This window comes from Drosophila persimilis, unplaced genomic scaffold, assembly GCF_003286085.1.
Source record: "Drosophila persimilis strain 14011-0111.01,24,50 unplaced genomic scaffold, DperRS2 tig00000002-arrow-pilon, whole genome shotgun sequence".
NCBI classification, from domain to species: Eukaryota; Metazoa; Arthropoda; class Insecta; order Diptera; family Drosophilidae; genus Drosophila; species Drosophila persimilis.
In genome coordinates this window covers 17,720,816-17,737,747 of record NW_020825289.1, presented here as the reverse complement: position 1 = coordinate 17,737,747, position 16,932 = coordinate 17,720,816, and the positions used below count along the sequence as shown (strand labels likewise).

The following is a 16,932-nucleotide window of genomic DNA, read 5'->3' as shown; positions in this document are numbered from 1 at the left end:
TTTTGTTTGGACAACAAATGTTTGGTATTTTTTTCAGGATATTTCAGTTGGTTGATCATTCATTGTGTGTTTTGTTTTTGTTTTGGTTTATAGTGTGTGATAATATTTTTGGATTGGTTGTGTGAAATATTTTTTTTTTTTTTTGTGAAAATACATAAAAAATTAGACAAAAATACATATACAATTAGTTTTCAACTACAAATACGATATAATAGTGGGTGATATATATTTATGTAGATATGGCATCGATATAGGTACAGGTATAGGGATAGGTAAAGGTATGTATAGGTGCAGCTTACGGGTATAGGGCAGACAAACTACAGACAGAAATATACAGACACACGAATAAAAAGTAGTATAATTCCAAAAAACTACCAACACAAATTTGGTATCAATTTACACAGTGTGGAGGGGTCTGTCGCCACGTACATATATGGCACTGGTTGTTGTCGTGTGTAGGAGGTGGTGGCCAGAGTTTGGCCACATTTGGATTTGATCTGTTCTTGTATATGTACAAATGTTCGAATGTGCGTGTGTGGGGGAGCAGGGTGTATACTTGTGTGGGTGGCAGAGACTGCTGTCTCCTTCTGTTGGATTAGACAAAAGAACTACTGCAAGAGATACGGAGTACGGACAAGGGACACTTGAGGAGATCGTTAAACAAGTGGACAAGTGTAAATGGAAATGGGAGTACAAATAAAAAACAAGAATACTTTTACATTTAGAATACTGTATCGTGTCCAACACCAACGGGTTTCAGCCCCCCAAGAGGGAGCAACAATTGATAGCAAATCTACTTTTGGACAGGGTTCGGGAGTGGCACTACGAATTCCATTTACAGCTACATATATCTATATATATATATACTTTGTGTTGCCCCGAGGCAGGATCAGGGATCAGCACAGGGCTAATCCAGCTACTAACTGTTTAAACTGTACAGGGGGATCTAAGGATCTCTCGATCTCTCATCAGATAAGAATACTATCCAAAATGATAATTGCATTGATCACGGGGCATGGATCGGGTATATGTACTCACGTCTAGTTCGTAGGCCGAAGTGGCCGTGGGCATGGCGGACAGACGCTCTGTGGTGCCATCCACCCATGATTCCTCGACTTGCACGCTCGATTGGAGATTCTTCATCAGCCCAATGGCCGTCTCGCATGAGCGCATTCTGTAAAAGGGAGTGCGAACAATCGATGGTGTTAGATGTTAGAAACAGGTCCCACATCCATCCCTGAGCACAAATGAAGCGGAGACGATCGCTCTCTCGCTTGCAGGTGGCCTGGGATTGGGAATGGGACTGGCACTGGCGCTACATACCTCTCGCCCAGCTGATTGCAGACAGCACTCCAGCGCGTGTTCAGACGCTCCACGTTCGAATGCAGACGCTTCAGATCGCCCAGCACCTTGGTGGGCACACCCATGCGTCCCAGCTGATCGGCAGCATCGTTCATCTTGTCCATCTGCGGCTGCTGCTGGGTAATGATGTCCTGCATGTGGGTCAATTGCTTGAACACCTGCTGCAGGCCCTCGGCCGTAGAGGGCAGATCATGGTGCTTGGCCAGCTCGTTCTCCAGCTCGGAAATGACATGTTCGTTGTCCTCGAGTCCGGCCAACGAGGCCTCCAGCAGCTTCAATCGATCCTTGTGCAGGCCGCTCTGCGTGTTGAGCTCCTTCCAGAGCTCCATCAGATTGTCCAGCGACTTCTTCAGCACGGGCGTCTTCAAGGCAATCGTGCGGAATGTCTCCTGCAGATGCTTCAGCTCCGGCTCGAGCAAATGCAACCTGCGCTCATAGTCGCCATGGATCTCGAGCACATGCTCCAGAGAGTCGAGATCGCGCGGCAATGGAGCGAGTATTATCTGATCCAGCTCCCGAGCCATATCCTCCAGCTTGCCCTTAATGGAAATGCACTCCTCGGTGAAGATGCGGCTGGCCTGCTTGCTCTCCTCTGCAAATAGATAGAGAAATACAAACATTAATTTCCATTTTGGGCGGACTCCCAGGAGGAATACCCCTCGTTTTGGCACTCGCGAACAGCTTCTTCATGGCTGACTAGACTAAACAAGACTAAGACGAGTCTCAGCCTCAGGCCACTAACGGGCAGGGCATTCAATTCAATTAGCTTTCATCAATTAACTACTATGCCAGCCAGTTGGACAGCTAGCAAACGCCAGCAATTGAATGGCTGTCGCCCACACTCACCTTCGGCGCGAGCACGCTTCTCGAACTCATCGAACAATCGATTGACCTCGTCCATTTCACGTCGCAGGCGTCGTAGCTGCGGGTCATTGGGATCGCCCTCGCTGAGCAATTTGTCCGCATCGTCGTTTAGGGCACGCCTGATGGCCGTGCGCTGTTCGGGGCCCATGGCCAGGAACTGGTCAAAGTCCCAGCCCTTCACTACGCGAATGGTGGCGAATATCATGTTCTGGCGCAGACGCAGATGCTTCTTCTGCCACAGGGCCACGGAGCGATCGAAGAGACGCTTCAGTCGCTCGGCTGCATCGATGGCCTCCTGGTCGGGCGGCGGCAAAAGCAGACAGGCACCGGGTATGGAACCCTCCTGGCCCTTGGCCGTCCTCACGCGCCACTTGACACGTCCCGAGTTGTCCAGTAGGGTCACCGTCTCGCCCTTTTCGATCTGCAGCTGTCCCTGCTGCTTGTAGGCGCAGATGGCCTGCACGGGTCCCTGTCCGTTCACCGGCTGGCGGCGCTTGTTCAGCGGCACAATTGTCTGGGCGCGACGCTGCAGTGTGGCCACTGTTTCGCCGAAACTGTTCAGCTCCTCGCGCAGGTCCTGCATGCCTCGTAGCAGAGTCTCACCCTGATCCAGGCCGAAGTCGGACTGCGAGAACTTGCTGTTGAGTATCTCGTCACGCTTGGCCAGCCACTGTTCGGCGTCCTTGATCTCGCCAAAGAACTGATGGTACTCGGTGGCATGCTTCAGGTGCACCTCCAGGCAGAGAGTCAGCTGCAGCAGCCAGGCCCACTGCTGTTGCAGGGCCGTCAGATGGGCCTCCACGCACTTGGAGGCCGGATGCTGCTGATTGAGCAGGGCCTCCCCTCGGTCCAAGATGGTGGCAAAGTGCATCTCACGCTTCTCCAGTTCGGACATAAGGTTCTGGATGAAAAAACAATCAGTGTCTGGTGAGTGATGGAATAAAATAGGGTCGAAACAGAAGTGCACTTGGTTGGAGTTGCTTTACGGATGAATTTCATGTAATTTCATTGAATTTTTAAACCAATTGTGATCTTACCTCGTCGCCATTACCAAATGCACGCTTGCAGAAACAGAATAGAAGCACAACACTCATATGAAACTAGCTCTAAGGTGAACTCTGAGGAGTCCTAGCCCCGCCACTTACCTCATAGTATCTGTGCACGGAGGGCAGATCGAGTTGTTTGTCCGCCCAGTCGCGCGTGATCTCCACCTGTTCCTTCTCGTTGAGCCACTGGAGCTCTGCCGAGGCCTGGCCCAGGAAGTGCTGCAGCGAGTCCAGATCGGACAGGCGCTTCGTCGAGGTGCTCAGCAGCTCCGCGTAGACCTTTTGCAGCTGATTGAGCCGCTGCTGGTAGAGATTGAGCTCGTCGCCGGTGAACTTTGTCTGCTGGCGCTCGTCGTTGAGTATTTTCGAGTGGAATTGATCGATGATCTTGTGCTCGTGCTGCTGACGATCCAGTTCCTCCTTGACCGATGGCAGATCGCTGCCATAGTCAGCGGCCAGCAGTTGTTTCTATGGATAAAGAGTAGGAGCTTGTAAGACTGTCAGATTATGCCACAAGAAGTTTTCTACTCACCAGCTTGTTCTGGCACCATTCGATGTGCTCCTGCAGATCACGGAAATGGGGATTCGTGTCGATCTGACGGGACTCGACAACCATGCGCGTTTGACGCGTGACGGTCGTCTCGTGGACGGGATACTTCAAACCGGACAGCTTCTGTACCAAGTTCGTGTGGAAATTGGTGCGCAGTTGAGCCCAGCGTTGGTGCAGTTTGTTGACCTTCTTATGCAGCTCGCTCACGTGGGGATAGCGGCCCTCGTTGAGCACGTGGCAGTCCTGGTTCATGTCTTGTATGGGCTCCTCCAGATGCCGGATCTCCGTCTCAAGGGATTCCACAATGCTCTTGGCATCCACGGGATGCAGCCGCTCGATGCGGCGACCCTCTTCCACGATCCGGGTCTCCAGATCTGTTAGCTTTTGGTCCACATGCTTGATCTCGCGCTGCACCTTGTCTGCGAGGCGCTGCAGCCGCTCCAAGCGCTCGATCTCCTGCTGCAGTATGACCTCGCGGTCCTGCAAGGCAGTATTCATGCGATACCAAGCCTTCTCGATGGCATCCGGCCGCAGTTCGGCCTCCACATCGACCTCGCCCACCGTCTCAAAGTACCGTTCCAGCTCCTTGTAGATCTGAATGAGCTTTGACTTTTCGCGCTTGCGGGCGCTCACCTCCTCGCTGCGGAAGCGCTGCAGATCGCTCAGCAGACGCTTCATCTCGATGAGCGTGGGCGGGAAGGAGCGCTCCTGCAGGTAGGCGGTCTTCTCACGGCACCAGTAGATGAACTGCTGGGCCAAGTCGCGGTACTCGTGCACCCGACGTTGTGACTCCATGTCGAACAACGGATGGATCGAAGGCGGCTCCGGGAACACATCGTACAGCGACGATATGTACGTGATCAGAGACTTCTCATCCGGCTCGTTGGTGTCGACATCTGGGAAAGATAGTTGGGGATTAGCTACAGCATGAAAGATAACACCATCTATTGTGGCTTACCCTCGGGATCCAATAGACGGGTCACTCCATACTCCTTCTCCACAATGTGGAAGGCCGTCTCTAGGCGGTCACGTGGCCGATCGTTCCTTGCCTTTCGCCAGTCAAGCAAGTCCGGTCGGTTGCGGTGCACCAGAGCCGAGAAGGCCAGTCCATCCCGCCACGATGATGTGAAATCGTTTACACGCACGCCCGGATACCGAGCCGTAGAGCGGCGCGCCCATCGCAGCAAAGCCTCACGTGCGGATACGTTGTCCTCCTTGCCCACAACAATATCGGAGATCTGTCGAGGAATGCGACCATAAATCGTTAGTGAGGGAATCATCGAAAAGGAAATCAAATTAAAGAAAGTAATCAGAGCAAAACTGGGAGCATATTTGATCCGTTTGGATCCGTTTAAAAATAAATGATATATACATAGATATATAAACACGACATCAGCCGAAGGCTGTGCCATTCTTTCGTTCGCTTTCGGCTAGCAGCAGCATCTAAGCTGCTCTCGTGCTCTAGCTCTCTTCCAGCATGGATATCGATATATGGATCGATTTATGTACACCCCCTAAGGCACACGTTACCTCTCTGCGCTGCGTGGACGACGACTCAATGGCCAATGGGGCGGGCAGAGCCCGTCGATACTCCAGCTCCGAGCTGCGTATCATTTTTGCGGGCGGCAACAGATCCTCAGCGGGCTGGGCGTTCTCCTCGGCACGACTCAGCGTGGTCACCTTGCGGACAATGTGCGTGGTCACGCGTCGATGGCCATTGGGCGCCCGTTGCGATGTCTTGGTACTCTCCACGCTGGAGCCCAGCACTTCGGTGGAGATGCGCTTGTTGCGCGTCACCTGCTGGTAGCTGCTGCTGCTGGCTGCCGCAGAGATGTTTCCACCTGAGGGGACAAGGGCCCGACTCTCGGAGGTGCGCCTGCCATTTCCGGCCGCATCCTGGAAGGTCACCGTACGCTCAAAGTTGGTGCGCTCGTGGGGCACGCTGCCCAGAGGCGACACTCCCGGATAGTCCGTGATCACAGCCTCGACGGTGCGTTCCCGTTTCGTTTCGTGGCGGTAGCGCAGACTGGAGTCATCGATGTTGGTGGTGATGGGCGGACCGCGGGAGGAGTGGACCACTTCGCTGCCGCTGCTGAGGATGTCGCCTCGGCCCCCATTCGTTTGCCGCACCAGCTGCTGTGTGCGCTTTAGCGTCGATTGCGAGCTGGAGTGCATTTTGCAGCGATTGTTGCCGCTATCGTTGTTATCGATGCTGTTATCGTTTCGTTTTCACTTTGTTTCGTTTAGGGTTCGTTACAATTCGTTTCGTTTCGCGTTCAATTTGCGTTTCTTTTTGCTATTTTTGTGCGTGATTTAAAAATAATTGTTATTCTTTTTCTTTGGTTCGTTTCGTGCTCGCAGACAATTGAGTTGCCGGTCCGCAATTTGCGTTTAATTAAGCCAAAGCCGAAACCAACCAAAGCCCAAAGCCTAAGCCGAAAGCCCAAAACCCGGCACCGGATGTCTTGTTCTATTGCTCACCGGCGCCCCGCCTGCCATCGGCATTGCCCTAGACATTGGCAGAAACCCCACAGCGAGCGCCAAGTAGAGTGAACTGAAGTGTTCCGAGCAGGGGGAGAACGGGCGAAGGGGCTCCATCCCATTGTTGTTGCGAATTATTTATTGTGTTGTACGTACACATAATTATCTCAACTCTCTGTCAGTCTTGCTCTGGGCGCTATTTGCTGTTTCTACTGTGCAAAAAATCCCATTCCATCCCGTCCCGTCCCATTTCATCCATAACTACAAGTTCATGTGCGCTGCTGAATCATGATGGGCAGCGGATTCATGAGCTTCCAAGACACGCAAACGCAAGCCTAATTTGCATGGGGAAACATTATGGCAATGGAACAGAAAGCATTCACTCTAGGCTCGAAACGGTCGAAACAGGAAATGAACGAAAGCTCTCGCAAATATTTGGCATCCAATAATCACAGCAAACAACTTGCGAGTCCTATAATGACCAGGGTAACCAGTGGACAAGTGTTTCTCAAGCTTTCAATCTAGGACTATTCCTGTAAAGCAGTCGAAAAAGCACCATTTGGGAGCAAGGACGTGCAGATATGACAGCTGGCATTATGGCATTACATTCTTTAGGGTATTTCCCATAAGCTGTGTAGAATATTCTTATTACACCTCAACTAATGAATACTTTTTCAGCTGAAATCTCTTGATTAATCTACTATATGGCTCAAGATCAATAAGACAGTTGTCATGTCCAAAACGTTCGCCCACCCGGGGAACATATACAAAAATAAAAACGAAATATTTGCTTTGCATTTGGAAATCGAGACTGGAGACTGGAGGTTGGAGGTTGTCGTTGCGCCTGTCTACGCCTGCGCACCACCGTGACCAGACCAGAGCAGCACACACACGCACACACACGCACACACATGTACATATGTATATGGCCAAAAATGCTAATTGCAACATTTGATACACTCACACATGGGCAAACTATAAACGATCTCCGAGGTTTTTATGTGATTATTCCAAAAAACAAAAACGAAAAAATACCTGCGGCTGATGCCTGGGCTTAAAGTGTCTGTGGAGGCGTCTCTAAGAGGCGTTAATGGCTTGACATTTTCAATGACTTTCGAAGCGGCAGCTTCGATGTAGCATCTGGTATGTACATGGTCGTTGCCCATTTGGGGTGGCTACTGTTCGGAATGGTTCGTCGGAAGATGTTCGGATGCTTGCCAATTTGCATTGCCCAACGCTGCCGAGTGCAAGGCACTTTCAAATAATTTAACAAATTGTCTGCTTTTTCGGGGAGCCTCATAAATTAAAATTAATAAAGCAACAGTAGGTAGAGTGGGGAGACAGAGTCAACCAGACGATAATAATAAACCACTTGAGGAGAGCGTCGTGTCGTTAAAAATGGCAACAACAAAAATACGAGAACTAAAAGCTCTGAACTGGAACTGGGGAACCAGAGGGAGAGAGAGAGAGAGAGAGAGACACCGGTAGGTAAAGGGAGCAAGGAGAGTACGTCATTATTTTACAGCTACTTCTATACTTTATTTTTCAGTCCATTCGCATTTCCATTCCCATTTGCATTCCCTTTCCCGTTTCCATTTGTTTGCAAACAAACGAACGAACGAATTGAGAAATCCACTCAGATTCGAGACCCACTTTAATAATAAACTCGTCATAAAACAAAACAAAAATAATTGAAATAGGCTTGAGGATCGGAGCTACGAATGGAACTCAATTGCAGTGCTCCGATTGAAATCAATTGGAATTGGCGGCATTTAATAAATCAAACAGAACTGATTGCAGTCGCCTTAATAACGTTGTAGATGGATCTGATCGGATTGGATAGCTTGGAGCTCGCTACCCCCCAGGGTCTGACATCATACGGTATTTTCGTACTCGGGAGGAAGGAGAATTAATTGAACAGCTTTGGAACACTTTTGGGCTTTGGTTGGATTGCAGTTTGCTTTTTGCTTGCTTTTTGGGGGGGGACGGAGCACTTTGTCGGCAGATTGCGATGATGGGAACACACGCGACGCGTTCGGGGTGGTTCGACGGTTCGTTCGGAAGAGTTCTGGTTCCGCTACGGAACGCATGCAAATATGAACATGAGGAGCGGCGGCATCAAATGCTGTGTGCGGCGGCGTCTCGACAACAACTAAACGCGATCTGGCCAAGTTAAAATGCTTAAAGTGTGGCCGCTAGTGCTGCTGCTGCCTGCTGCTGCCCAGGTGTTGACGTCGATGCCAGCGCCAACGCCAACGCCGGCTGCGAAGCGCGGTTACAGGTGAGAATAGAAAAAACAGAAACAGAAACCGAAACAGAGTGGAATTGGCACACGGCGATCGCTTTTGTTGTCGCTGTCGCTGCTGCTGCCTGCTGCTGCTTCAGCGTTGGCGTCAAAAGCCAAAGTCGGACTTTTATATGGATATGGAATCGCGATCGTGCTGACAGCTGTGCGTGTGTGGCTGTGTGTGTGCGAGTGTGGTTGCCTCTGCCTCTGCCATCCCCCGTTATGGATTGCTAGCTTCGCTGCCGCCACCGCCGCGGTTGGCGTTCCACCTGATTCTGCCGCTGCTGTTGCTGCGGTGCCGCTTTGATGACGTATTTGCAGCCAACACCATGGCAACGACGCCAACGTCCACGGCGACGCCTACGCCAACGCATATGTAACGCAGAAAGAACAGCAACAAAATTACAGCACCGAGAAGGTTGGCAGCACTGGCAAAAGGAGAGGCAGAGCTCTCTGGCTTCCTCTCTCTTCCACTGCTTCCAGGGCTCCAAGGGTTCAGGAGGGGCTCTGCTCTCCTATTCAGTGGGGTACGTCATCGGAGGTACTTCTTTTTCCGTATTCTCATACATTCACAAAGAATATTAACAATGGGAATTAGAAGAGGAAGAAGACGCCGAAGAAACCAAGAAGAACGAAGAATAAGAGACCAAAAAATAACCCAACGAAGAAGGCAGAAAAAGAATCCATAGAAGAGAAAGAAAAAAACAGTAAAGGCAGTAGCAGCGGTAGTGGAATGTATTAAACAAGCGAGAACAACAAGTTTTGATTAAAAATCAGAAAAAAACTTTTAAAAAATTCTAAAAAAGCTTACACACACTGGTCTGAAGGCAGACAAAAATATTGTAGTAGATAGAAACAAAAACCAGCAGATTCGTGGGGAAAAATCCCTTTTTGCGCGATGACCCCATGGTATTTTAGGGTCTTTGCAATTCGAATTTACGAGCAAGTCGTCTCATAACACATCACGACAAACCCATTACACCAGAGTGACCCAAAAACATGGCCCAAACAGAAATTATAATGACTGTGTGCAGGCTTACATCAAAGAGCGGTCGAAAATGACAAGGGAAATGGAGAAAATCTTAGGAACTAGTTCTATGGGAACCAACGAAAATGCAGTAGCACTCAACAGCACATCCTTGGACGTCGATTCGAGACGCACAAGCGAATGCTGCAGAAGTGAACGCCCGAGAATCGTACTTAATCAACATTTGAAAGCATTTCAAAGATTTATTTATTCAGATCTCTATTAATTGCAAATTATAAACAGATTGCATGCCTTTCCCCGTTCCTAGGCCACATTCTAACCAAAAAAGGGCAGACATAGAACATTTGCTCGGAAAGGGAACGAGTATCTCTCTCTGGTGGGTGTTGAAATCTGTTTACAGATACTTGTACACTCGTTTCCTCGGATGTGATAGCTGATTTACCCAGACGGAAGTGCAAACTGACGAGTGGCTTGCTTTGATTTATGTGTGCAGCAACAGACCTGGCTAATTAGCATGTTGCATGCCTGAACCGTCTGTCTGCCTGTCTGTCAATGCCCCATATGGACTAAGACTACAGCTGTTCCAGAGCTTGAATGTGCTGCCCATGTACTTGCTGGACTGCATTAACTGTTTTCTGTGGCTGTTTTATTCACACACACTCTCGAATGGCTACAGTCAACAAAGATAGTTGGTTGGGTCGCCGGGCAGGTCGGAGACGGTTCCGTCCGGTCCCGTCCGGACCCTGTTCGAATGCACAAATGCATTGCAAATCTAATTAGCCACTGCAGTGGGGTGCAGTGGCAGGGCCGGGCATGCCACAGGCCTATTAATACCGATATGATGCAACCCAGTAAACAAATGCCGCATTATGCTCATAACTATCGTAATTTGAGCAGCGCTTTGCACTTGAAGCGTGTTGTTTGTGGTGGGGAAACAAAATGAAACCAGTAGCTGACACTTTTCCATGTCCCTGCCCATGTTCCGTTCCGTTCCGTTCCCCCTTCATGTCGGGAATCTGTGGGCCTGTAGCCCTGTTCCAAATCGGAAATTGTGGGTGGCTGCGTGGGCGCCGCGGTGTGGCATTCCTTGGGATATATCATAGCTGCTTGTAATTTCATCTACATACCTGAAATGTATATACGTTTCTATCTTTATCTGGCTAATGGATTGCACTGTGTGTGTGCTTTCCATTCACATTAATTATAAGCCATTTGAAACACGTTTACACTTGTAAACGCTATTCGAGTGCAAACAACTGTCGATTCTAACTTTTATAGACAGATCTTTGGCATTTGCATACCAAGTGGGAGAGAGGGAAAGAATCTTACGACTGGTTTCCTTATATGTGCACATCGAATGTCGATTCGATTTATTAATGAAACTCTGACGCTGTTTTTTTTATCTGTTTTTGATTTTTGCTAAAGATAGATTTCGAGATTTCGAGATCTCAGCCCACACTCACACACACCCGAGACAAAAACCATTCAAAAATTCAGTCATCAATGTCATAAATTAAGACGAATAAGTGCATTTGTTGTTGGGTTGTTAACATTCCATTTTGGCCATTTGATACGGCACACAGCTGGTCACATCTCGCGTTTGCTGCCTGTGCGTTGAAGTCTTTCGTTTCGTTCCTACGGCTCTGCTGATGTCATGGACAGGGCAGAAAATACTTGTACACTTATTTGAATTTCGGTTTATAAGCAATTCTTGTTACTGCCTCTGGCATTGACTTTATTGTAACACATACCGCGACGTATTATAATAAATCAAATGCCAACAAACGAATAACAAATAATAATAATCTTTTTCGACTTCGACTTGGAACGATGACGTGAGAATGTCTCTGCTGCTGGGGCCAGCCATTGTCTTGACGAGACGTCTCTCTGTTTGTCAGTTGGCTTTCTTTCGAGGCGTTACTTCTTTATGCCTCGGCGACTTGGCCAAACAACTCGGTTATGGTATTTTGGCCAAATACAAATGCCTCGCATACATCTCCACGCGTCCGTGTATCTCCCCAACTAACTAACGAGCAATGAAAAATGGCAAATTGCTTGGAAAATTATCTGATGCTCATAATGAAAACGTTTGTCAGAATCATTCGACACAGATCTCGTTCAGTGAGATCCCCCGAGGGGTTGTTCCATCAATTTATTATTCAAATTCAGCAATTGAGAAGCTTAGGAAATTGATGTGGCAGCCGCAAGGTTAGCTAAATGGATTCTGACTGGAAATGGAGATTGAGATAGGCATAGGGGGTGGCTTAAAGTGTGCTAAAAACACTAGATCTTTCAAATTGATTGCGGTATAGTACCAAGTAGAGCTTTTAGATTACCAAAGGAAGTACTCAACACACAGGAAGGATGTTCCTTCCATCGTAAATGATGGCCTAATTAAAAAACAGCTCCCAATTGCTATCAGTGCTTCTAGGGCCCCCATAGCTGCGAGACGCACAAGCGAAAAGTTCAAAAGAGAACTCCCGAGTGTCCAAAGAAACACAATACATGTCGTGGGCATGACGAGGTATGTACACAGCTGTTCGAATTGAGACTGGGATCGAGTTTAACAAAACATATGACGAGATTCATTGCTGCTCGACTCCTTCATAACTACTGAAATCATGTATTTAAACAAAATCTAAATAAAATTCTAAAGGCATTCAAAATACAAAAATAAATTCATTGAGAGCTTTAGAATATCCACTCGAACCATCTCTGAGCTGTATTCAAAAGCCTAACAGATGAATTTTCTCTGACATTTAAAGTCTGAGCCAAAGCAAAGCCCCCAAGTCTCTGATTGATTGTTGTCGTGGGTGGTTCATAGATCAAATCGATTTGCTTGCACAATTTATAACTTAATTACAAGCCAAGCAGCGTTACAAACTGCCAGCGGCTGCTGTTTGCGCAAATTGCTTTGACTCCGCTCGCAAACTAATAATAATAATACTACTACTTTTCCCATAGCTGACCTACAAAACACATTGTTCATTAATTGAATACCCCGATGATCCGCACACAAACGAAACGAAAACAGCTTCGTTTGTCGCACCCAAATGGAAAATAGGAATTATGTCATAATTGTAAGATGTCGGTTCGGATTTGGATATAGTATGTACATACATATGTATGGATTTGGGAAATCGAGAATTTGGTATGCAAATCAAGAGGAGATATCCTTTTAAGTCGAGATCTGCCTGGGGGATTTGCATATTCTGCTGCTGCAGATGACATCAGACACCCGCAATTGCAGCAAAAACGATATACATAAATCCTTGGAGCAGACAATTGTGGCTGCTGCTGCTGTCGCTTTCTGCGGCCAGACAACAGACAAGAAATAATAAATAAAAATCCCAGCGAAACAGTACATGACGCGCGATTGAGTTTCACATTGTCAAGTGATTTACAATTCGTTCGCCTCAATTGAATGAGCGCCATTTGGCAGCCCCGGTGGCTGATGTTGCTGCTGCTGCTGCTGCTGCGTGTTGTTGCCTCATGGTCGGTGAACTGGCAGCATCATTGAGCATTTATGTGCGCCATCGATCAAGTCGGAGTCAAGCCACAGCCAAGCGAGGCTCCAAGCTTCAAAATGCATCTGCGTTTGTCGCAAATTACGAAATATTCAAGTTTTATATTGCATCTAGTTGCTGTTGCTGTTGCTGCTGCTGTTGACACACATACTGACTGGCTGGCTAGCTGGTTGGGGGATTGGTTTTGTGCGGAAATGTGTGCGCCATGACGACGATCTTGTTGAGATCGATGATGATGATGCTGGTGGGGGCTGCTGATGAGTAAGCGCCTGCAATTGATTGCCAAAACAACCACGACTCATGGACCTCTGATTTGTTTTCAAACATATCGATTCTGACATCGATTGGATTGGGAAAATCGATATTAAAATCGAAAGAACATCTTGTTGAAGAATCAACTTTAGCTTGCAAGGCGTCTGCGCACAATACCCCAATCCTATCGTAGGTAGATAAATATCGTTATCGCTTGAGTATCAATTGGCATACAATCATAGTCGTATCGATATTTAAAGATGATATTTCGATGCCATTTGAAGCATAAATACAGAAAGTATTACAGAAATATCGATTGATTATCGAACAAAAATCGAATGAAATATTTAATATCGATATCAAACACAGCTATCAACTATAATTAGTACCCATCTTGGGTTTCCATATTAATTCCGCTGCTAAAATCAACAAACATCTATTGACATCGATAAATCTCCCTATATTAATCGAAATCTGTGTTGGACATCGATCCGTAACAGCATAAATTCCATTTCACTTAAATCCCCATCAAGTACATCCAATATTTATGTGTGATTTTGGCCCTGGCAGCCCCCTTGTTGACTGCTGACTGTTGCTGTTGTGTAGGTGGCCCAAACTGGCTCCATCCCAGTGCTGCTCCATCCACTGGCCGTTCAGCCAACTCGCGGCCTTGCAGCTGACGAACTGTAGCAGCAGATACAGCAACAATGGCAGATATAGATACAGCAACAACATTGTTATGTATGTCAGTCAGCAACGGCGGCCAAGAGAAGGCAATCGGGTTGCCTTAAAAGGCGGCGCCGCGTTCGCCAAATATTTTTAGGTAGATCTTGCGTAGCTCGTAGCGTGTCAAGACTGTAGCACTGCGCTGCTGCTGCTGGTGGTGGTGCTGCTGTGTGGGACGTCGAGTCGGCTCAATGAATCGATCGAGCCAACCAAAACGCCCAAATGAAAACAAACTCTGGCCGGGGGTCACCTTCAACAGCCAAGCGGCGGTACGTGGGCGGCGCTGTCTCGATGACTTTGAGGTGCCCACTGTCCTCAGTCGACAGTCGACAGGGTACGCCTACAGTTTTGCTCCAATTACTCAATCAATGAATGCGTAGAATGACGAAACGCATTACCATTGCACCCCCCACTCACCTGGAAGTGCAATATGATCGTCCAGATCAGGCCGAGAGTCAGCTTCGGATTGCCGTCCACAATGTCCTCGGCGCGTATGTTGACCAGCTTGATCTTCTTGTAGCGCAGAAAATCCAGGGCCATTTGTGCATTCTGCAGCATATGGAAACGCATCTTACCTTTCTCGCGTGGCTAAAGGGGAAAGAGACAGAGAGAGAGTGTCATGGAAGGTGGTTGAGCGAGAGCGTGACAAAAGTGAATTGAAAACAAATGAATGGATGTATGACCACTCACCAGGTGTTCGCCAGATAGCACCTCCAGGAGTGAAAGTAAGTTGTGACCATCGCGCAGATCTTCAAACAAGTCCACCACACGACGATTGGCCTGCGGGCGAGGGTTCGGGTGCGGGTGCGCCGATAAAATAATGGTACATACGTAAGTAAAAGTTAAATGCGAAAATTGCCAATCAATTTAAGAGGAGCTACACAACAAACATGCAAACAAACTCAAATCTCTGTCGATTGAACAACAAAATAAACAGCAAAATAAGTGCAAGAATAATTCAACATCTTTCAGGTGATTAAAAGGCAAGAAACAAAAACCATTCAAGTTCTCTCTGACACATAGAAGAGGTATACCATTTCACTTACAGACTGAGAACAACAGGGTATGCCATTTGTGGTAACACACACATGTAGCATAGTGTAGGTCTGAAAAAATTATTATTTCGCATCAGTTCAAGGATTTTTTAAGTGTTGCTAAGCGAAACTGAAATGTTTAACCTAGTGTTGGACAATACCTTGGCATACTTCCAATGCTGCTTGGAAAGGAATTTGGAATGGGTTCAGATTTGAAAAAGCTCTTAGTTTGAGTTGGGGTTGGATGTTTTTTGAGAGAGATAATTCAACCATTTACTCACCTTTTTCAGATGTTTGTTAACCCATTTTGTGAATGTCTTCTTCTGAATGGCATCGCGCTCGTCTAAAGCAAAATTAGTGCAAAGGAAAAAAGAAAAGATCGCATTAAAACATCATTTAGCAGAGCCTATTTTGGTTAGTACTCATAAAATCATGCAATGTTCGGGGGAGTTTGTGCCGAAAGAAGACTCTATGGGGTATGGCATCATCGCTGATTGAGAAATTAATAATGTATGTAAAATGTTCGAAACTCGAACGCCTACCAATCAGCGGAGCATAACTAATTTAAGCAAACAATTTTTCTTTTTATTTTATAGATTTTTGAGGGTGTATTCTTTTTTTCTTTCCTTTATTTTTGCTTACGGTGCGGGTGCGGGCCTAAGGCTTTAATTAATTTGTTTTACCATTTTTTTATTTATTAATTCCCGCTCCTTCTTACTCTCTCTACGCGCTGTACCGCCTCTCGCTTTGGTGTATCTCAGGGTCCAAATAAACTTTGGTCAATGCTGTTTTTGCTTCGGACGTGCTAAATACCAAAAAACGATAACAAGGCGAAGGAGGAGAGCCAGCTTTGATTTGTGTGTTCTTTCGTAGGAATAGCCAATCTATAGATAAGCTAATGGTCATGTTCTTCTTTACCTTCGGCACAAAAGTCCCGAACATGTTGCAGGTTGTTAAACGGTTAATCGATTAAACGGCTTGTGCGGCAATCAGTGGGGTAACAAACGCTGCTTTGGGGTTTGGAGCTATCAAGCTCCACCAGACAACATCCATGCAGGGTCTTTTGTACAATAGTACCTGTATAATATATATATTTGTGGTGTATATCCCACCCAATCACACGTTATCTAATCACAGGCCCAACTGTAGAACAAAGGAAAGGCCAGTCCAGAACTACTCTGGCGATCCGCAGAAAAGTTCAACGTCGATTCGCAATCGAATCGAATGGAAAGGTCTCCCCTTCAGTAAAATTGTAAAAGTATTAAGTCGTTCAATAAACCCGATAAACTGAAGTGCCATACAAATAAAACAATAAACAGGGAAATGGAATGAGGTGGAGGATAGAAAAGAAAAGAGGATACAAAAGCTACTCAACTCGGAGAGACAGAGCAGAAGCTCAAAAGCAAAACAAAACGCCGATAGATAAAAACAACTGCAAGGGAGAGGGAAAGAGAGAGAGAGAGAGAATCAGTGGGCGAGAGCGAGCGCGATTAAATGAGTGAAACAACCTGTTTGACTGTCTTTTACTCTCTTTAACACTCTCTTGCTCTCTCGCCCTCTCTCTCTCTCTCTCTCTCTCTATGAATATGAAAAGGTTCGAAGCTGAAATGCCCTTGAAACAGTATCAGAGAACCAGAAAAGGGATTATTGTTAAGCTTTATAATGGTATTGTAGTACCCTGCTATCACCATGGGAAATAAGTACATAATAGCTAATGCAATTATTGGCCAACATTTAATACATTAAATTGTAGCAAATTTGTACTTGGCGTCGACGAGTCTAGAGTGGAAACACTGTTTAATATTAAGAAACATG

At 47.0% G+C, this 16,932-nt stretch overlaps 1 protein-coding gene across 9 annotated transcripts in view; it reads right to left on the bottom strand.

Annotated features, from left to right (window-relative positions):
* Positions 1-16,932, bottom strand: part of LOC6592336 (dystonin) — a 69,366-nt gene that overhangs the window by 37,426 nt on the left and 15,008 nt on the right. For 4 of the 9 annotated variants that reach the window (XM_026985071.1, XM_026985072.1, XM_026985073.1 and 1 more), the window contains exons 2-10: positions 15,399-15,460; positions 14,774-14,863; positions 14,501-14,671; positions 4,781-5,060; positions 3,805-4,718; positions 3,372-3,740; positions 2,209-3,127; positions 1,324-1,954; positions 1,039-1,174 (exon numbers count right to left, since the gene is read on the bottom strand). In XM_026985071.1, the coding sequence (XP_026840872.1) occupies positions 1,039-1,174; positions 1,324-1,954; positions 2,209-3,127; positions 3,372-3,740; positions 3,805-4,718; positions 4,781-5,060; positions 14,501-14,671; positions 14,774-14,863; positions 15,399-15,460 (3,572 nt within the window). Of the gene's footprint in view, positions 1-1,038; positions 1,175-1,323; positions 1,955-2,208; positions 3,128-3,371; positions 3,741-3,804; positions 4,719-4,780; positions 5,061-5,352; positions 6,083-14,500; positions 14,672-14,773; positions 14,864-15,398; positions 15,461-16,932 lie in introns of those variants that run through there. The other 5 variants (XM_026985069.1, XM_026985070.1, XM_026985068.1 and 2 more) reach the window with 4 other exon arrangements.